The 21,662-nt window shown below is 36.2% G+C and overlaps 1 protein-coding gene across 3 annotated transcripts in view; it reads left to right on the top strand.

The window, feature by feature from the left end:
• The window catches only part of POLR3A (RNA polymerase III subunit A), a 37,835-nt gene extending 17,070 nt beyond the window's left edge, over positions 1 to 20,765 (top strand). Inside the window, exons 18-32 of one of the 3 annotated variants that reach the window (XM_032982149.2) lie at positions 149 to 267; positions 1,642 to 1,779; positions 2,994 to 3,164; positions 3,994 to 4,107; positions 5,361 to 5,396; positions 8,652 to 8,738; positions 8,824 to 8,906; positions 10,825 to 10,995; positions 11,590 to 11,683; positions 11,794 to 11,886; positions 12,299 to 12,463; positions 13,135 to 13,299; positions 13,610 to 13,741; positions 15,089 to 15,221; positions 18,795 to 20,765. In XM_032982149.2, the coding sequence (XP_032838040.2) occupies positions 149 to 267; positions 1,642 to 1,779; positions 2,994 to 3,164; positions 3,994 to 4,107; positions 5,361 to 5,396; positions 8,652 to 8,738; positions 8,824 to 8,906; positions 10,825 to 10,995; positions 11,590 to 11,683; positions 11,794 to 11,886; positions 12,299 to 12,463; positions 13,135 to 13,299; positions 13,610 to 13,741; positions 15,089 to 15,221; positions 18,795 to 18,943 (1,850 nt within the window). In that variant the 3' untranslated portion in view covers positions 18,944 to 20,765. Of the gene's footprint in view, positions 1 to 148; positions 268 to 1,641; positions 1,780 to 2,993; positions 3,165 to 3,993; positions 4,108 to 5,360; positions 5,397 to 8,651; positions 8,739 to 8,823; positions 8,907 to 10,824; positions 10,996 to 11,589; positions 11,684 to 11,793; positions 11,887 to 12,298; positions 12,464 to 13,134; positions 13,300 to 13,609; positions 13,742 to 15,025; positions 15,222 to 18,794 lie in introns of those variants that run through there. The other 2 variants (XM_032982150.2, XM_042786587.1) reach the window with 2 other exon arrangements.
• The last annotated feature ends 897 nt before the right edge of the window (positions 20,766 to 21,662 follow it).

The raw sequence follows: 21,662 nt of genomic DNA, 5'->3' as shown, positions 1-21,662 counted from the left end.
TTTTTCACAAGTTAGAAAGCTAAATAATTTTGACAAATTGTGAAGCTAAATAATAGTTCTTCACATAAGTGAAGACAGCTCATCAGAGGTGCACTGATATTCCACATTTGTGAGTGAGAATTTTTAATTTTTATTTCTTTCTTTTCAGGCTCCTTCATTAATATATCCCAGATGATTGCTTGTGTGGGTCAGCAGGCTATCAGTGGGTCCCGAGTTCCTGATGGATTTGAGAATAGATCCTTGCCTCACTTTGAGAAGCATTCTAAGGTAATTCTGTATGTTTACAGTACACTATAAAGAAAGGTGAAACAAGTTGCCTTAAACCATTTTAAGAAGGACATGTGATAGGATGTGTTGTCATTATATGGAGAAGGGAAAGGCTCACATACGGTGAATGTAAAATGTTTTGAATGTTATTTGGGAGTTAACAGCAGTGAATTGCCGTAGGTTGTCTAGTTAGCTTGAATTTTTCCCGCTAAGCCTTGCTTAGACCTTTCTAATTTAGTAAAATTAAATTAAGTCTGATGATACATTTTTGGCTCTCTTGAGAGTCCTACAAATAATTTCTTAAAGTTTCTCTCTTGTGTTCTGTTTCACTGTTCTAAGACTTTCCAGGACAACTGCTGGGTGTGTGTTGGTATCTTCAGACAGGTGAAACATGCCAGACAAACCATTCTGGAGTCTTGTTTTTTTTTTTTTTCTTTTACCACTAGGATAGATAGATATCACAGGCTACTCTGAACATTCCATGTTTGGGTTATGTTCCACATGAAGCAATAGGGAGTCTCATGCACTTATTAATAAAATTCAGTCATATTAGTGTTATTTTAAACGGCTATATGAAATCTAATGATTGGTAGAGAAGGTTCTATGTACCAGCCATCAATCTTGTTAGTGTGTTAAGTAACTCAAGTATTGGATAGTAGCCATGACACTTGCATATTAAAGAAGAAAAAAATACTTCATGAATTAGATGAGAAGGAAAAAGTTAAAATTTAACTATAGCTTTTTGACTGATACAGAAAGAACAACCTCTTAAATAAGAGCAAAAAGTGATCTTCTAAGATAAACCTCTTCATAGACTATACATTGTTCTGTGTGATCATGGAGGCAGTTTGGTGTTACATGACTTAAAGGGATGCCTGCATGAAGTTGATTGGCAAGAACCCTTTTCAGAGGTGAGAGCAAGCTATTTGAAGAAGTTAGTTATGTACATACATCCAGTCGTATTTTTTCTGGAGTCCTTAGTCTTCAGAACTGCAAATACCTTTGTTATACTGTGGCAAATGGTCCATTCTTACTGCCCTTTCAGTCTTTCCAACTTTAGGGGAGACAGAAGTGTTAGAAGTTGGTGTAGTATTTGCAAGGAATGACTAGAAGAGTGATGAGGCTTGGAGGAGGAGAAAGTCAGTCTGTTAGATTAGTTTGGAAGAACTAGGCAAGGGTTTTGAAGTCTTTTTTCAGATCTAAAATACAAACATTGAACTTCGAAGCTAAATGCAGCTGAACCAATTGCTCTGTGTTTGTGTAAGTACTGGCTAACTCTCTGAAAGAATTTAGATGACATACAACATGTTTTTCTGTAACATGCGTACAAAATGTACATTTAATTTTAACCTTTTTTCCTGCTCTTTTCTGTAGCTCCCAGCAGCAAAAGGCTTTGTTGCTAATAGCTTCTATTCTGGGTTGACTCCCACTGAATTTTTTTTCCATACAATGGCTGGTCGAGAAGGTCTGGTTGACACAGCTGTAAAAACAGCTGAAACTGGATATATGCAGGTCAGTGGAGTGGGGGTTTTATCAGCCTTGCAAAAGGAGGATATTTCTTATATACCTTTTGAGGTGAGGGGTGGGGAAGAAGTGTGTTATGTGTGTGTGTTTGTTTTTAATGTAACAGTAATTTATACTGTGAAATACACGAGACTGCTCCAGTAGATGTGAGGTTTGTAAACCAGACCTCAGGCAGTGGTACAGTAACATGTTTGTGTTAAGCTGTTTCCTCTGGAATATGAATGATGAAAGCCCTTGCTCTATGGAATTATCAAGGACTACTTTATACATGGTGTTTGTTCCAAAAACCCATGTGAATAATTGAGGTTGTGTCCGTACATTATAACGTATATTTGAGTTGTCAGTGCTTTTTCGGATATGATATATCAACAGTGAGAAACAGAAAACACAAATGTTTGGTTTGGGTTATTTAAAAAGAGATTGTGTGGATGATAGAAATATGGTTAAAAACTCTTTTTTAGGTAGCAGGCCCCTTGGCCATATGGAGTTGGACTTCAGGTTCTGTAAAGTGTCAGTGTCTTTGGCTGTATCTCCTGTGAAAATAAATGTCCCTCCAGCAAAGCCTCGTGCTATTGTGAGCATTCATAAGACTTGAGTGAAAATATTTAAGTCGTATTTCAATAGAAACATTAACCACTAATGTGTCATAGTATGCCGCCTTTTGGTGGGGCCGGAGGAAGGAAGATGGTAATAAAGGGGATTCCAAATATAGTCAGTCAATCTTAAGAGAAGTAGCTAACACTGATCGAAAAATAGCACCTACCGGCTTTGATGAATGAGCTCTTTGGTTTTTGTTAGTGAAAATAATTGTTGACTGATTTTACTTCCTTATGCAAAAAGTGTTGTATCCCTTGAGAAATAAACCTGATAGGAAGAATATGAATATTCTGTTAAAAAGCTGTCAAATTCCTCAGAATATAGTACGGTCTTGCAGCTTAGCATTAGGTTTCCTATATGATGGAATTTATAAATGTGGAGAATTGTGTTGTTCCTTTAAATTTTATTATTGTCTTTCATGTTCTGGGGAATGTACAGTAAAGCCCTGGGGATAACGTATAACATATTATTAGGAGGCATGAAGACCTATATTCACTGTGTCAGATTTATTTCCTGAATCTAGCTCCTATGCTTTTTGTAATCTCTATTTTTAAAAAGATCTCATTTACTTTCCTTGAACCTTTTTTTTTTTATTTTTCTTTCAGAGACGGCTGGTAAAATCACTTGAAGATCTTTGCTCACAGTATGATTTGACAGTCAGAAGTTCTACTGGTGACATTATACAGTTTATTTATGGCGGAGATGGCTTGGATCCTGCAGCCATGGAAGGGAAGGATGAACCACTGGAATTCAAACGAGTGCTGGACAACATCAGAGTAAGGATTACTGAAATCTTTGTTGGGAGTGTGAAAAGACTATTAAACATGTAGGAGAAGTAGTAAGTTACAGGGATAATTGTTCAGTTAAAGAATTTATTTTTAAATCCCTTTTTGAGTGGTCCTGGTCAGTCTTTCAGCATGTGTAAGCTAAGAGTTACAGATTTTTTTACGTTAGAACAGAGCAACTAGGACCAAACTGTGTATAACCTGTGAAAAGTACAATTTTGTTCTGTACTTAAACGTAGTTCTAAGGCCCAATATTCAACTCACTAGATAGATTACTACTGGCTTAGTTGGGTGCTAGATTGGACTTGTATTACACAAAGTAATTCCTTATTAAATCAAGACATGCATGTTCTTTGTGTTGAACTGCTTCTCAGGTCAGAGGCCTGATGCGTTGTTGAATAACTCTGGACATACTGGGATGTTTAAAGAATGGTGATGTTTGGTTTTGGTTTTGTGGTTTGGTTGGTTGTTCTCCCTCCCCCTAACATACCCACCTGCTACCCCACAAAAAGAAAAGCCTTTTGCTGAAATGACCATGCAGAGTTCTGTCATGTGAGTGTAATATACTGATGGAGTTAGAAATGTGTGTGTGTGTATACCTTCAGATTTATGTAAGAAGCATATGTGGACCTTCTCTTCACAATAGTCTAGTGTTATGTAGTAAAACAAACAAAAAAAAACCCCACCAAACTAGCAAAAAACAATCAAAAAGCCAAAACTAAAGAATGCTTTTAATCAACTGTACATATATATATTCTGTGTCTTTACAATGAAGGTTTTGTATGTATGTTTTATGTGAATTAATTTTTTTCCTCTTAAGGCTGTATATCCATGCCGAAATGAACCAGCCCTTAGTAAAAATGAATTGGTGTTAACATCTGAGTCCATCATGAAGAAGAATGAATTTCTTTGCTGCCGAGACAGTTTTCTGCAGGTAATTATCTCACTTCCTTATCACACTGTGATTAACTTTTCCTTATAGATCAAGGAAATCAAATAAAATGGCTTTATTAATCTGTAGGAGCAATGGCTGAATTCTATGTGTTAGTAGCAGGAGTAGTAGTTTGTACAGAAATATACTACTGAACATTTAGGGGTTGGGGAGGCAGGAATAGTTATTTTAATTGTTATTGTGGTAGCTTTTCATGTTTACCACAGGACCTTTAGAAATGAGAGAAAAATCTAGTGATTTTTTTGTTTTGAGTAGAAGGTGCAGCTGATCTGAGATATATCGTGCTGGAATTTCTCTCCATACCAAGATAGTACAGTACTTATGTGCTTTCCCTGGGCTGTCAGAAATTAAATAATACTTATTGACTCTATGTAAGAAACTACTAGGACTGAGTCTCATACCCTTTTATTATTATGCATATGTTTTGATATTACCAACTTTCTGAATAACTGGTTTTACTCATTTGCTTGTTTTCCTGAAATAGAAACATCAGCTATACACTTATGCCTATTTGCCTTGCTTGCTTTTGATACTAATTCAGCAAAAAGATTCTGTTATATGAAGTGCTTTGCTGGACAGGGCTTATCTTCTGGGGAATCCTTACCTGTCTTTTAAGGATGAGTGGATGTTCACATGATTGCTTGCACTTTGAATTGTAAAAGTCAATTTGTTTGAAAGAGTATTAAGCAATTTTAATATTAATGAGAGCAGCCACGTTTAAGACTACTTGGGGAGACTGAATAAAGCTGTAGAATTAACCTGCCTGTGAACACATAAAGCTTGATGAACCTTCTGATAACTGGCAGTGATGACAACAGCATGAATTTAGTGGCCTGCCTATGAAGGGGTTTTTTTTTAATAGATTAGAATGCTTCAGAGCAGAAGGTGACAAAACTAGTAAGCAGCTGTTTATAAACATGATTTGCAATTCTCTTGCTAGAGCAGAGTTGAAAAAATAATTCTATCCATACTTGAAATATGCTGTAAATCTTAATTGCATGTCTGAAGGAGAAAAATATGCAATATACTAATGTCAGAGTTTGGAGATGAAACTGTTCTTTGAGGTGTACATCTTTTTAATTGTATCAGGAGAATCTAAATAATTGCTATTACTTTCAGAAGCACAAAAATAGCCACATCACCTTAATGGTAATTAGTTTAACTTAATATGTTTAAGTTTTAGATCCTATTACATTTTCTTCTTCCTTTTCTTTTTTTTCTGTTCATCCTTGAAGACATTAACTGAGACAGGTTATGAAAAGTATAATGAGGTAATTGTAGCATGTGTGTGCACTGTGTGAACATTAATGTTAGTGCTTTTTAGCTAAAGATGTGTGTATAGTGCTAAAGTAACTGATTAGCATATATACATTACTGCTTGTTAAATTATAGGTGTTCATCACAGTAATTCACGTAGTTCCTTTTTAATGGTGAAAGCCATGATGTGTGAATTCTTCCCCATAGTTAAATTTGAGGAGACTTCCTTTTAGCACCTGACTTTCCTTTCCAAAACTCATTCTTTCAACCTTTAGGGATATTAGCATGTCTTTCTGATGTTTTCCTATCCCTTCCCCTACTTCTCCCTTCAAGAACAGAGACATTTCTTATTGCTGTTCTTTTACCAAGAGGTTCCTATAAAGGGCTTATCCGATCTTGATCGGAAAACAGTATGTCTAAATAACCGTTTTCAAACAGGCTAGCATTCATTCTGCCAGCACTCTGACCTCACTGGAGGGAATTCAGCTGATGAAAAAGCAGATTGTTGGCTGACACTGTTTCAGTTGTGTTAGTATTTTAATGTATTTGAGTATATCAAGATACAGGTGAAGGGAAATTTTTATTTTATTAGCAAAACTGGGAAAATCTTAGAAACCCTCACAATTAAAAAACAAACAAACAAAAACAAACAAACAAACAAAAACAAACAAAAAACAAGATTAAAAAAAAAAGTTGTTTTTCAGTGTTTTTTTGAGATGATAAGAGTACTGGGGAGTGGTGTGCAAGTGTGGAAGAGGCTCAGCACAGCCAGTCGGTGCTGGCAGATGTAGAGCTGACCTAGTGGATCTGCCTGGCTGCCTTGACTGGATTATTGCTGAATCTTGTGGGATTGTCTGTGCCACTCTGCATTTCAGTGGGCTTCTTAACTGTGAGGATTCTTGTATTAGCAGTGCTTCACATGTATAAATGATCCCACTAGTTTAAGCGCTGGAAAACATGGTGCAGACACCCGAGTGACCAACCTTTATACTCTGGACTGCTGTTTTGACTAAACATCAGCTTTTCAGGAGCTGACGAGGCCCATGTTAAGCAAGAGCTTACTGAGTCAGTTCGGTGCCTTTTTGTTAAACAGGTCCAGACTAAAATACATTATAGGTTTAGACTATGTGAAAGACCCAGTGGTTTTTTGAGCTCGCTCTGGAAGTTACGTAGCTGTGCTCATAGAAGACAGCGTTGCACTGAAGATGATCCTTCCATGTTGACAGACTCAGCAAAGAGCAAGCTACGTTTTCTTTCTGTTTATAGCGTAAATTAATCCGTAGTTTGGATAAAATGCCAACAGAAAAATTAAAGGTGAGGGGAATAGATCACTTCCTGTTTTAGTTGTTATGCATGAATAAAACTTTTGACAATGAAAAGTCTCTTCAGAGATTTATCTTTTATTTCTCACCTTTTTTCACTCTAGTGAGTGGGAATAACGTATCATTTGAGTACCTTATTTTTAAAAGAACTAAGTCTTCAGTGTTCTGGAGGGAGAAGTTAGTGTTACATGTTTTGCCACCTTCCCCTTCCACTCCTCCCTTCCTGCTCCTCCACAGAAAAAGCATCTTTCAAGATAAAATTACTTGTAAAATCTCTCTTGAATGTTGGGGTTTTTTTTCCCCTCTAGATCAAATGTTCAAGTGATCTTCTGCAAGTCCTGCAATCTTCCTTTTTTTTAATGCACCTGTAATAAAAAGATTAATTTTTCTAATGCATTATTACTTAACACTTATTTAGGAAATAAATCACCAATTTTATGCAAAGATTTCAGGGTCAAAAACATTTAAAATGGCAAAATATTTAATTCATTAACTACTATGACTTTACTGCAGGGCAAAAGGGGCAGAAATGTATGAATGCATCCTCTTGTCATCCAAGTGGGGAAACAACTTGAAGCATCCATTCCAGCAGCACACTTCTGTTGTCTGTGTTCTTTCATTTGAACTTTGTTCTAGTATGCACCGAATATAATGTACTGTCTGAAAATACCTTGAATACCAGTAAAAATGTTGTTTTAAGAATCTGAGGATTGTGTTAGGTTGCAGTAGAAGTGTTTTGATAATGATTTATGAGTTCAGTTGTTTTTTTTAAAAAAAAAAAAAAAAAAAAAAAGACAAATAATTTTCGGTGCCGGCTACTGCAGTGGTTGGAAGGAGTCCAGCACTGAGTGAAGAAAAGCTGATACTATGTAATCATCATCCTAGTTGTCAGGCAGGACTGATGAGGTGGAAAGGCTTCAAAAGAACTGTAAAAATCAAAATATTTGCTCCTCCACAGAGGCTTTCTTAAATCATTGTTGAAGTAGATGGGAAGGATTTTGTCTTGCTTTTTGTTTGTATTTTGTTTTCGATAAGATTGTGTTATGATAATTATTTTCACAGAGTCCACTTTTACAAAACAGTTTAATCGTGGACCTCATATTTCATGACTTCTAATGTATGTAACTATATCCAAAGCATAATGCCCAGATGATTTTAATAGAAACATTGGATATTTTTCTGACAATATTGTTTCAATTTATGTTCCAGTGAAGACTGCTAGAACTATTTTTGGGTAAACCTGGTAACAGAGTGAAAGTCTTAGGTACTATGACATATTAAATGCAATTTTCTGCAAGACCTCTCCACAGCCTAGAGAAGTTATTTGAACTGTGTCAGATAGAGACTGATGTGTATATATTGTTTTTTGAGGGTTTTTTTCTCTCCCAAATAAAGTACACCTTGAATCTCTGAAACCTATCCAGCAGGTATCCTTTATATACTCCTTCTCATGCCACAGTCTTTCTGCTTTGACTTACTCTGTGTACTGAGAAATGAGTGAGAAGGTGTTTGTGTCAGTAAACAGAGAAAATAAGAATTTTGAGATTTTGGTTTTGTTTTGTTTTGTTTTGTTTTTTTTTCTTTTTTTTTTTTTTTTTTTTTTTAATGGTAGAACTGGTTTCAGTAAGTGATGGGGAGGAAAGAAGGATCAGCCGAAGTCAAATCTGTTTTAAGTTTTCTGTGTGTGCTCAGGAAGGATGCTTTTATTCAGCATGGACCATATTCCTCATGTATTGCTACAAATTTGTGGTTACACAAGAGTGAATCTGGTTTGCTAAATTCTAGTGTATGTGTGTGTCTAAATTTTGATGTTCCTCTCCTCATATTGTGCATTGTTAATTTATTACTGTAAACGTTCAGTTTGGAGCTCTAATCAAATAACTTACTGCTGAACACTTCAGTATGAAGACCATGTCTTTGGTTACTGTTGTTTTGATGTAATTTCAGGAAATTAAAAAATTCATCAAAGGTGTTTCTGAGAAGATTAAAAAAACTAGGGACAAATACGGCATTAATGACAATGGCACAACAGAGGTAAATATTTTCAAGGGGGTAATTACGTAGTTATTTACAATCTTCATAAGCTACTACTTTTCCAACTGTTCTATTCTCTTTCCAGCCACGAGTTTTGTATCAGTTGGATAGGATTACTCCAACACAACTAGAGAAGTTTCTGGAGACTTGTAGGGACAAATACATGAGGTAGGTGCTTAGCCTGTTTTCTCCCAATTTATCCCCCTTCCTGCCCCCAATTCAGTATTTATTGCTTTGTTTGCAATCTAGGAGTATATTTGGGACTTTTTACTGTATGAATGTTGGTTCTGTTGTGAATGTGATAAAGAGTAAGAAACAGTTGGCCCCAGTGATACAAACATTGCAAGACAAAGGTCAAATGCCAAAAAGAAAAAAGCATTGCCATCTACAGGTGGGCTTGTTAAGGCAGACACGTTTGCTTCCTCCCCCTCTTGCGGGAGATGGTTCTAAACCTCCAAAGAGTCCATGTGGAATAGTGTCTGAATAGATCAGTTTCAAATCCATACAAATTCTGATGGTTATTCTTGATCTACACAGTTATGTCACACTTGGTGCTATCATGTTCTTGAATCTGTTACGCACTTGTAGGAGCTTTTGTTATTCTTGATCTCTTAATAAGATAGTGTAGATATTTTCATCTCTTATTATCTGTTGAGAGTTGTTTCATTTACTCGAGACTGTTTGGATTTATTCATTGGCATGCAGCCATTGGTGACATCTGCTTTGTGGCCTCACTCGCCTGCATCAATTGTTTAGTAATATTTTTTCTTTCTCTAGAAAATTCATGTATACGTTAAATTCTTAACATAACTTTTTCAAAGCAATTACTAGTTTTTCCTTTCAGTCATTAGGATGACTTGCTTAAGTTTGTCTTAAGTGTTCTTAAACATTAATTGTCTGTTTTACTGTAGTAGGCTGTTTCAGCATGCTATTACACTGATCCGACAACAGGAAGATGGGTACTCTTGGAAAGGATCTGACTGCTATGATGACTCTGTTTTATAGACTATTATCATGTTACCAGGAGAAATCTCTCAGCTGGGATTTCAGCAGTTTTAGGACAGATATGACATGAATGTAAAGAGATCTCCAAATAATAGTGAAAACAATAACCTCAGTTTAAATAATTTTGGTTTACAGTCACCCAGAATTATTGTTACAAGCTAAATCACTATTAGACAGCATTGTTACTTGGAAAGAGCTTATCAAAGAAAATGCAAGAAGCTGCTGTAGTAAGGTTGATATAGGAAGTGATATTGTTCCTGAAGTTCAGAGGTTGTATTTGCTCTAGAAAAGCAGATCACATTGCACTCTGCAAGCTGCAGAATGCGAACTGCAGGATCTGAACAACATTGTAGGGGAGAATGTAAACCACCCCTCACGTCTCATTCTGAACTCTCAGAGTGTAGTGTAGTAGTCTTAATTTTTTTTTTTTTTTTTGTGCTATTAGTACAACCAGTTGTCAAAGTACATACATTTTAGAAAGGGGCAAATGTGGGAATGAGCCCATTACATACATAACTTGAATGGAAAGTAGGTCATCAGTATAGAGCTTTTGAGTAAGATGAAAACAAGAAGGCATTCATATCTGGGTTGTATTCTGATTAAAGAGTAATATGCATAATAATTTCTTAAAGAAGACTTAATAAACATCTCTCATGCTTAAACATACAAAGGGGAGTTTTGGAAATGTTAGCATATGGGATTTCCCTGAATGGAAAATCCTGAATCTACTGCTTGATGCTTAGGAGGAAGAGGACAAGTGTTTAGTTTTCTCTTACGGATGTTATACTGGATCTGTGGAATGCCTGTATACTGGGCATCTTCTTGCCTTGCATAAGATCAGTGTCTTGAGTATTGGTGACCTTTTAACCTCTCATGTTTGTTTAAAAAAAAAAAAAAAAAAACAACAAAACAAAACAAAACAAAAAAAAAAAAAAAAAAAAAAAAAACAAAACACACAAAACCCCCAAACTTCTCATATATCTACCAGACTAGTTTCTGTCTTTGCTTGCTTAAGATTTTATGCCTTTTTGAGTTCTATGTCTCTTTCTGTACTTTTTTAATGAGAGAATTTCTTTATCAGGGCACAGATGGAGCCTGGTTCTGCAGTAGGAGCTCTTTGTGCACAGAGTATTGGTGAGCCTGGCACACAGATGACTCTGAAGACTTTCCATTTTGCCGGTGTTGCTTCAATGAACATTACTTTGGGTGTGCCAAGAATCAAAGAAATCATTAATGCTTCAAAGGCTATTAGGTATTAATGGTTTTGGTTTGTTTCTTCCTTTTACTTAAGTGAAACCTGACCAGTAAATTTGCAATATGCGATAGCGTTTCCTTGTTCTCAGTAATATACTAGGCAAGATTGAAATCATGTAATACCAAAACACAGAAAAAACTATTGTCTATCCAACTAAGTGATGCTTAGGGCCAGAGGAGAGATAAGTTTTATTTTTCTGAAAACCAAATGAAGTGGTTACTTAGTTTAATATTGTTAGGTGTGTCTCATGCATTATGAAACTTTCTGGTGTTTAGCAGTATTTGAAGCATACCTATTCCTAGGTATCCATGAAGCCTTACTTAAATAATACTAGAATAGTGTAAGCCATGAAGATAGTCACTAGTTTGTTGGGTTATAATCTCTTGTGTGTATGCTCGTTTTCACTAGCCTGAAGTACATGAACAATAATTTTCTTAAATATATGTAAGGAGGCTGAAGGTCTCTTGATGTTATTACTTACTACTTTAGATGTTGGGATTTGTTCCATAAGGCAAGCTGTAATTCAAGTTGTCATCTGTAATCGAGGTGAGCAATTTCCTGACTTTTTTTGTGTGTGTTTGTTCTTTGTAGCACCCCTATTATAACAGCACAGTTGGACAAAGATGATGATCCTGATTTTGCCCGTCTGGTTAAAGGAAGAATTGAGAAAACGTTATTAGGAGAGGTAAGAACAATTGTATTATGGCTAATGCCTTAATTGTAAACATTAGCCAGTTGCTATGGGGCATTTTGACCATTTTCACATGCTAAGTATTTTGTCCTTATCTCTTACAGATTTCAGAATATATTGAGGAAGTATTTCTTCCAGATGATTGCTTTATCCTAGTGAAGCTGTCTTTAGAGCGCATTAGACTACTGAGATTAGAGGTGAGTTGTTCAGTTCTTATGCAGAATATGCCTCAGGCAAGTTCCAAAGGGTCTCTTAATCCTGTCTCAGAAACAGAAATCATACCAGTGAAAGTTAAAAAAAGAAAGTGAACGAAGGATGTCCTGTGGCCACATTATGTCAGGATTTTTCTTCTCTTTTCTTTGCCCCCCCTGGAAAGTGATTAATTTTTATTTATCTGGAAATGAGAGAACACACATTCATTTCTTGGTGTCTGGCCAATACCCTCAGCACAAAAGAGTGTTTCATGCAACTTACAAGAGTAACAATTTTTGCTTATTTTTCTGCATTGCACTTTTTTATATTTTGTTGAAAGACCGATGCATGTATTTGAACAGATTTATACATGCTAAGAGAGATACCGTGACATTTGCTGGCTGACTTTTGCCACAGGTGAATGCGGAGACTGTGCGCTACTCTATTTGCATATCTAAACTCAGAGTAAAGCCTGGGGATGTTGCTGTCCATGGAGAAGCCGTTGTATGTGTGACCCCTCGTGAAAATAGCAAAAGTTCAATGTATTATGTATTGCAGTCCCTGAAGGAAGAGCTACCAAAGGTAAAAATAAAGACTGTCTCATGCTTTTGTGGGAAGTAATCAGTAGTAGTAATTTGGGGTTCTACAGTGGGCAGACAAAATAATTCTTGACAGTCAAGATAGTCTGAATCCATAACTCTTAGACTGTAATGCTACTGCTTTACAGCTGAAAGTAAGCCTCCATTACCAATCTTTATAAATAAAACTGACACCTTGATACTTTCCTTCAACATTTACTGAAGCATTCAGAGGGCAGCCATTGTTTGAAATAGTTATATCTTCTTTCAGCTGCATCTAGAATTGAACCACATTACAGTATCTGGCATTTTTACAGCTTTCTGTGAGAATACTGTCTATTTTGGATTTAGAAATAGTGATGAGTGAACCATATTATTGAAAGGATGCCATTTTGGTTATGTAGATCTACCACCATTCAGAGACCCAGGCCTGAGTGTGAGGATATCTGGCATGAAGTATAAAATGTAGGTAGTGAGTGAGATTTATAGTACAGTGTGATGTCACATTTGCTCCAGTGTATTTAAGAGCAGGAAATCTTATTTCATATGTGTTTTGATTGAGCATTTACTCCAAAGACTGCAGCTTCTAAATAGGTTTGAACACCAATAAGGGTTACCCTTTTATACTGCATTACTGTACATATCAAAGTTACTAGATATTTTTGTTTTGTGCAGGTTGTAGTGCAAGGTATACCAGAGGTTTCCCGAGCTGTCATTCATATTGATGAACAAAGCGGAAAGGAAAAATATAAACTTTTAGTTGAAGGTGATAATCTGCGAGCTGTTATGGCTACTCATGGAGTGAAAGGAACAAAAACGTCCTCTAACAACACTTACGAGGTAATGTTCAAATGGCACAGTGGGGTTTTTCACCATAGCATCTTTATTACAAGTGCTGGTTTGTGTTCAGATCTAATCCAGCCTTATTTCACTAATAGTTGTGGGAAACCATTAACACAGGAGAAAAACTTGACTGGCAGCACTGTTGACTTAGAAAAAACCTTTTTGTATAAAGATTTTTAAAAATGAGGAATGCAGAAGGATATTAATGGAAATGGAGTATTATCTGACATCACATGGTATTTGTTCCAGGAATATACTCGCTCCGAGTGTTTGGTTCTTCATTGATCTATCATAATTTCTTGTGTAGGTAGAGAAAACACTAGGAATTGAAGCTGCTCGGACGACCATTATCAATGAAATTCAGTATACGATGGTGAACCATGGTATGAGCATTGACAGGAGACATGTTATGTTACTGTCTGATCTGATGACTTACAAGGTTTGTACTATGCTTTTTTTAAACATCGCATTGTCCTGTTAATACAAATTAATTTTACCATGTTTGAGAAGGACAGGTGAGCTGTGGAGATGGAAATCAGTTATAGGTTTAAAGAATTGTAAGTCGTAATGATCAAATTCTGTTGTATATCAAACAAAATGGTTAGTTAATCTATTTCCTAGGGGTAGGGAGGACAAGTTCTATTTTGACAGAGAACAAGTTGGTATAGTGAATAGGGGATTATAATTTTGTATCGGAAAAAGGAATCCTAAAAATTGCGGTATGAAAATCAACTGTTTGGGTAACCATGCATGCAATTCAAGCCTTGCTGTGCAGAAAAACCACATGGGGTGTGGTTCATAGCAGCTGCACTGTTTGTAAGAGTCAAAGGACACAGACGTTACAAATAGAATCAGATTACATGTAGAGTATGAGCAGTCTCCCAGAACTTGTTAGTAGAAAATTGTTCTTTCTTGATTGACTTTTTCCTTCACATCAAATAGATTTTTTTTTACATATGAGTACACTTAGTGAAGTAAGATTTTCCACTTTGCCTTCCAGAGTGCAAGGGTTTAATTTGGGTAAAATGAATGAAAGAGTTCTGACTTCTCCCAAAACTGTAGGGCTTTGTTGTACTGTACTGCGGCAGTCCCCAGTGCTGGCTGTGCAGAGCTGCAACACAGTGGTAGAAGAGGGCATCAGAGTGCAGTGCTTTGCACTTGTTGGGCTCCTAGCATGCATTCTTTTGTCTGTACTTCTGACTTGTGCTTCTGTGCACAGTCTGTTATAATCAGTATGTTTATTAGAAACAGAGGCAGAAATAAACCAAGTTAGTTTAGTTTAAAAAGCTAATTACTGGAGAACTAAAAAAATAAAGGTTTCACCTCTTCAGAACATTTTCGTCTTCTGGCAGCTGAAATCAGATTTATCAGTAGACAATAGGCAGTAGCTTCAACACAGTGCTCTCAGACCCCATTGAAGTTTGTGACTCACCATCTAGTTCACAATTCTGTAGTTCTTCTCATGGCCGTGTTTCTTTCACTCTTTCCCATATTCTTGCTTAAAATAAAAATAAATCTATTGACCATTTATAGCAGCTTCTGTAGTATATGAATAATCATTTGTGTTTTATTGTTTTATTTAAATATTGATTACTACCAAACCATTGACCTTCAGGATGTGTAAAGCACCATATTACGGCAATGCTATTTTTTTTTTACTTGTTTCCTTTGTTTTTATTCTAACAAACTACATTTCTGTTCTTCATTTGATTTGCTTCTTTAGCAAATATAGCTGACCTCCACCATTATTATGATAGTCTTTCTTTGGGTTTTTCCATCAATCAAGGGTGAAGTGCTAGGCATTACTAGGTTTGGACTGGCAAAAATGAAGGAAAGTGTGTTGATGCTGGCTTCTTTTGAAAAGACTGCAGACCACCTCTTTGATGCTGCCTACTTTGGACAGAAGGATTCTGTTTGTGGTAGGTATTGCAAATTCTATTGCAGTTTGTGGTCCTTACCCAGTATCTGTAAACCTCTTCAAAGCACTGGATTCTTGCCCTTGTTAAGATTTTTATTCAGCTTACTTGTGAAAATTTTTAGGTCTGAGGGGAATTTATACTTTTTGATCCTAGGAGCTTGATAGATGTTTCTCTACTTCTCATCTGAATCGGAGATCTTTAAATCAATTGGATGTTTGTTGTATGTTTCTTAAAATAGACTTTTAGTAATTTGGTTTTACTTCTTGCCACATAGCACAGTGCAATACCAGGAAATTTGTCCTGCTATTAGTAGTTCTGTTTTTTCAATTCTGAAAGTTTGTGTATCTTCAGTATTTAGGTAGCATAAGTGAATATAAAACTGTGCGTAATGATTGCTTACGAGATTTGTCAATAAACAGAAAGGCAAGATTCTTGACCTCTTAAGTTTAGTTCTGATGTAAATAGATAAAAATTGTGTTTATTTTTTTAAATTAGAAGCTGTCTTTAGCAGTACTCTAACAGAAGAGAGAAGATCCCTGTCCGGAGAAATTTTTTTAAATGTATCCATTTTTCAGTTTTAAAGTTAAGTTCATTAACATCCACTGAATCATCTCACTGAATTTATGAAAGAATCTGATAAAAATTTAAAAATATATATATATACATGAATATGTCCATACAGCCAAACAGAAAATTCAAATAGATGAGTTTTATCATTCTGTTTGTCTCTTAATTTTGCACTTATCATGTACTCTAATATTGGAATTGAAAATATTTTTTGCATTTTTTAAACACCTTTGCTCCCATTTCTCCCAGATTTCATTTGCCTTTAAGCTACATACTATTTGGAATGATTTGTTAACCAGTCTCTATCTAGTAGGTTAAACAGAGAAAAAGAGAAGTCAAACAGGTTTCACCCTCTTCATCATCTGTTTGTGTAAGGCATATCATCCTGGAGCTGTAACTGTGCATGTGGAGTTTCTGGGTGCTAATGAAGTATGAAAATATTAATGTATTATGTTAACGTTTACTAGTCTGTGTGTATTTGTAGGTGGTCTTAGAAAGCATAGTCAGTTTTAAACAGTGATTTATGGACAGTATATTTACTGAATCTCTGGAATCTGTTAGAAACACTAGTTTGTATTTTAAGAACTCTGCCATTTTCTGGCTGTCCAGCATTCCACGAGTGGCACTTTCTTTTTTTTCTTTATTATTTTTTTCCCATGATTAAAGCAAAGATCCTATGGGAGTCTGATACCATCCCTGACAGTAAGAAAAAGACCCCTCTGAGCTGGTAAAATCTTGTTTTGAATAATGTGGAGACCAAAGATCTTTTCATGTTGCCTTCTATGTAAATGTTTTAGTTGAAATAAGGAAATGGAATGGACAAAACAGAAGATTGTTGTCTGTCTTCCAAAACTGAAGATATGATACTGGCTTGCTTGTATGAAGAAATGCTGTGCAACTGCCTCACCTAGCCATCACTAGTTATCTCTTTGAATTGTTATGAAAAGAGGCTCTTACACACTCACAGTTTTGCATCTCCAGAGCAAGAAAAAATGGTAAATGTTTCCAAGAAAAATTATGTAGCCAGAATCAACTGTAGATGCTGAACTGAATGGCATTGAATGTGTGGGTGTAGTTTTAGACCATGTGGCCTTTGAATCCCTTTTGTCTTGAAAGATGCCTTTTTTCTGCCCTCCCCCTCCGCCCCACACACACAGGAAAATGAGGAACAGCCGGTTCATGCTTTACCTACATAAAGACAAGCATTTTCTTTTGAGAATTAGTGATGCCATCTTTCAGTCGGCAGAGCAGGTTGAAACTAGAGCAGAGGAGTATATCCAGTTACAGCAGCATCCTTTGGGTGCTGGAAGGAGGATCAGCAGGAAGTGCTACGGTCTGCAAGCCATTGCTTAGAGATACAGTCAGTTTACCTTTCTGTCCCCTTCCCAGAGACCCAAAGAGCAGCCAACTGCACTCTCATTTCCAGCTTAAGAGTGGAACTGAGCTACAGATCACTGCTGAGACGTTCATTTATGAGGAGGTAGTCTGGAAGGGAAGAGTCAGAAATAAACTCTGCAATAAGGTCCGTATGAGTGGCTTCATCTCTACCTAGCTGCTTCCAGATGAAAGTGAGAGCAGCAGTGCATAGCTGTCAGCCAGATGCTTAGATCCACACTAGATGGTAACGGGTGGTGTTACAAGACATTGCACTGGAGGAGGCTTGGCTGGTCATTAGAGCAGAGGGTGCTGCCCTGGCAGTTCTGCCACCAACAGCATCACTGTCTTCACCCATCCTGTGGGATTGTCATTGGCCTCTAACATACATTAGTCTAAGCACGTGTATAACATACACTTTATTGTTACAGCAGCATGTTATGTCCAAACGCTTCCTGCTATACATGACTGCTGTCAGATGCTGCAAACTATTATTCTGTCCTTGAGGCAAAAGGGAGGTGAGGAGGAGGGCTTCTGGTTGTATACAGGGATATATTATAGGCGGTGAAGGATTCCCAGAATGTAATGAGTTTCCATGGTTCAGTGGTTGGCTCAGATTGAAAGGTTATTGTGCAAAATCAGGTAAGTTTTATTCTGCTAGGTGTTAGAAAGATATTTCCTTTATCCATTGTAACCTGCGTGCTGTAGGGACTGTACAAAGTGGTGGGCCTAAATATACAGTAACTCTTAAAAATTCTATTCTGCACAAGATTTTTAAGTGCATAATGTCGGCAGATATATATTAGAAATGCAGCAATGGTCAAGGGGCAAAAATACAGAATCTTCTTTCATATACATTTAAATTACCTATCAAATCTTGTCAGAATTTTAAGCAAATTAATCTTCATCCTTTGTGCATTCAAAGGTACCACTATTTATTGTTATTTTCTTAAAATTTTACATGAAGGACTGTATTCTTAGACTTTTGAGAATGTGCGAAAGTGTTATTTGCATCATAACAGTATGCTGAAGGAAAAAAACACTGGTATCTCTTAACTTGCTTTTATTGTGGAGCATTTTTCAGAAAAATAGATCTGGAATATAAATGTGTCAGTACATTGCTGTCAAAATGCTATAGGTATCAAAAATAGTTGGGACAGACCAAATCTTTCAATTCCAGCACTTTTTGAATCATAAAAATGCAAAAAGTGGTATAGCTGAAGTAGTGGTATGCCTCTTTCACTGGGAAATTGCAGGGGTTTCAAGGGAACTTGGCCAAATTTGACTGAAGTCTTAGCACCGAGTCAGAGAATGAACATGAAGTAACTTTTCCTTGATGCTTCTGCTGTTTGCACTGAGTGGAATGTGTCTTCTCCAAAAATAAACCTGAAGCTGTTTCATTGCTAGAGGTGTTTAGGTTAGGTTGAATTTTTCTCATCTAAAATTTAAATAACATACTGATCTGATAACCAAGCGTGTAGCATTTATCTAGTGAAGAGACCTTTGTCTTTACATGTGAGGGTGTGAGGGTTCAAGGAGATTTCGTAGGCAATGCACACAGAACGGGCAAATGAAAATAGCTTTCTAAATCCTTACTCCTCAGATGTTCAAAATGTTTGTCTTTTTTCCTAGGTGTTTCTGAGTGCATCATCATGGGAATTCCGATGAATATTGGTACAGGACTTTTTAAACTGTTGCACAAAGCAGACAAAGAATCAACACCTCCTAGGAGGCCTCTTATATTTGATAACAATGAATTTCATATACCCATTGTTACATAGTACTTGGACATAATACAAGATAGGAAAACAAGAAATAGCAAGAAGATCTAATTTAAATTCAGAAATGTGTGTTACCAGTTCTGTGTGTTGCAATCACTGTGAATTGGTAAGTGAAATACTATTAAAAGAATTGGCCAATTGTTTACCACCTGTTGTTACAATGGTCAGTGAAAGGAAAGGCTTCTCTGCACCAGAGAGTGGAAATAAAGTTCCAGTGGATTTCAGCTGATAAAATTTTATTTTTCATGTGCTAGAATTAGATCCCTGTGTTAGTGTGTGGAGGTTGTTATTAACTCGGTATTAGGCATGCATATGCAGATGTGATTAATAAAACAAAAGCTGCAAGAGAGTTCTGTGAGCTTGCCCAGAGTGCATTTGGAAATGGTCTCTCAACAGGAGCTGCAGGGGTCAGTCTGTAGCCCTTAAAAACAGAGGCTTCAGAAAGCTGCAACCGAGTCTCTGATTCATTCATACTGAGTTAAACTTCAACAGCACTCCTGAAAGTGTTTGAAGTATTTGGTCTTCGCTTGTGTTCTTTTAAGTGTTTTTCTTTTATCCCAAGTTATTATCCAGTAAATGGTTTTCCTCCCCAGTACTCTGCTTTGGGATATACGTGCAAGAAGCTGCAGATTATAAAGCTGTAACTAAATTATGAGAAAACTGTTATAAGAACATCTTTATAATACCTTTTCATAGGTATTTATACCTGTTATGCTGCTGGAATCTGTAAATTACATCAGTCTTAGTTTTGGGAAAGTTTCATAATTTAGCAGGATCATCTGAACAACCTAGTTTTATTTTAATATATAAAGTAGAAATAGAAAGAGAAGATGTTTTCATGCATTGCCATGAAATAATTTGCAAGTATTTTAATCTTGAGCCCTCTAGAGCAGTTTTCAGAATGAATATAGACTTTAAATGGTTTCTGTGTAGTATGTTTAAACTTACTCTGTTGCTGTGAAGGGAAAGTACCTTAGTGTTTCCTTCTCAGCATTGTTTGGATATTCAGTGTGCTCAGAACATGGGTCAAGGTTGGAGACAAACAAAATAGAGAAAAAAGCTGAAGTTCTGCACTCATGAAGTAAAAGAAGGCTGCGGAATGATCTTGCATTTGAAAATCAACGAATTTGTGCTGCAGTTTGTCTTTATGTAGCAATCAAGAGAAGTGTGTAAGGCTGCATTCAGAGATTCTAAATCTATTGCTTTAAGGCTTAAGGTGCCACTGTGTGTGTTTCTTAAATCATTCATGCAGAGAAGACCTGATGTGAAACTCAACATAGCTAATTCTCAGATTATTTTGTATTTTCAGTGTGATACTAAGATATACTTTTGGCCTAGCTTTTGGCAGGATAAAGACTGAGAATGTAATGTATTTAGTAACTGCTTTAAAAGCCATATATATTTTGTTACGTCCCAGTAGAAATTTCAGAATAAATTTAAATTTTCTTTGATCTCAGTGAGATTGCCACTTACTGATTTGTCTGTATAGAAGCCTAGCTCTACAGTGTTTTAAAGGTGTAAGTATAAGACAGGTAGGGGCCTAACAGAGAGAAAGCCCATAAACCTTTCTTTTTGGTAAGTACTTCATTTTAACTTGGGAAATTCTACTGGAACTGCTTGGTATTTTTGTGAATAAAGATTATTCTAAAGATGTACATGGGTGGAGGTTTGTTTTTTTTTTTTTCTTTTGGTAAATACAGTGAAATGCAGCTATTTAAATGGTGGGTTTACTCTCTTGTATGCGTTAAAAGTATTCAGTAAATCACGTGTGTTCTCATTGTCTTTAATATGACAATAAAAATAGGCAGAGATAAAATGTAAACTGTGTGTTTGTTATTGATGCATTATATTTGTTCATAATTAATTTATGAATGACCTAATCTCCATCTCCCTCATTTGCTTGTTTAAGAAAGTTGAGAATTATTGAGCATAAATCTCAGGTACTTGCAACTTAAATGAATATGTAATATAAGCCCTATCTTGCTTAAAGTAAATATAAACACATGTTCTCTGAGCAGGCTAATGCACTTTGTAAGTATTTCAGCCAAAACCAGATTGTTAATAAGAACTCTGAAGTAGTAATTATTGTTTGGACTTTCTGTACAGTCAATAAATGACTCAGCTGTTGGACTTCATTCATAAGCAGCTTTCTTTAAGGGTCAGTTTTAGTGGTCAAAGAAATAGAACTTTGGGATATTTCCTAAAATTTATGTTTTAATTTACATTTTCAGTAATTTGAAAAAAATTACTAGATGACAGTAGAAGTCCTACAACAGAACATCCCAGAGAACCAATGTGCCTTTATGTGGAAAAGCATCACTGAATCATTTATGATGTCTCAGAGTTGTTTGTGTACTACTGTACACAAACGTTACCACACTGAAAACATTTGTGAAGTTAATGTTAAAATCTCTGATAATTATGTTATGGGAGCAATTCAGTATTATCATTCAAATTTGATCACCAGGTGCTTAAAATTTGAGCTGTCGCCCAGCTCCTGCAGAGCACAGGTACTGAATTGAGCAGAGCAGGGCTGCCGAAGTGTCTGGGGTATGAAGTGCATAGCTGGGGTGCAGCAGGCAGGCAGCAAGGCCCGATGGGAACCCCAGCTCATTTCGGCACTACTGATGGCATATTTTTTAATAAAGCAAGAATTGGCTAGCAAAATTAATTAATAATGAATATCCATATCCTGATTTCTGATTTTCTCTGAATTTTT

The sequence above is a fragment of the Tyto alba genome, unplaced genomic scaffold (genome assembly GCF_018691265.1).
Source record: "Tyto alba isolate M040663 unplaced genomic scaffold, T.alba_DEE_v4.0 Super-Scaffold_1, whole genome shotgun sequence".
Classification (NCBI taxonomy): Eukaryota; Metazoa; Chordata; class Aves; order Strigiformes; family Tytonidae; genus Tyto; species Tyto alba.
This window is presented reverse-complemented; position numbering and strand designations above follow the sequence as displayed.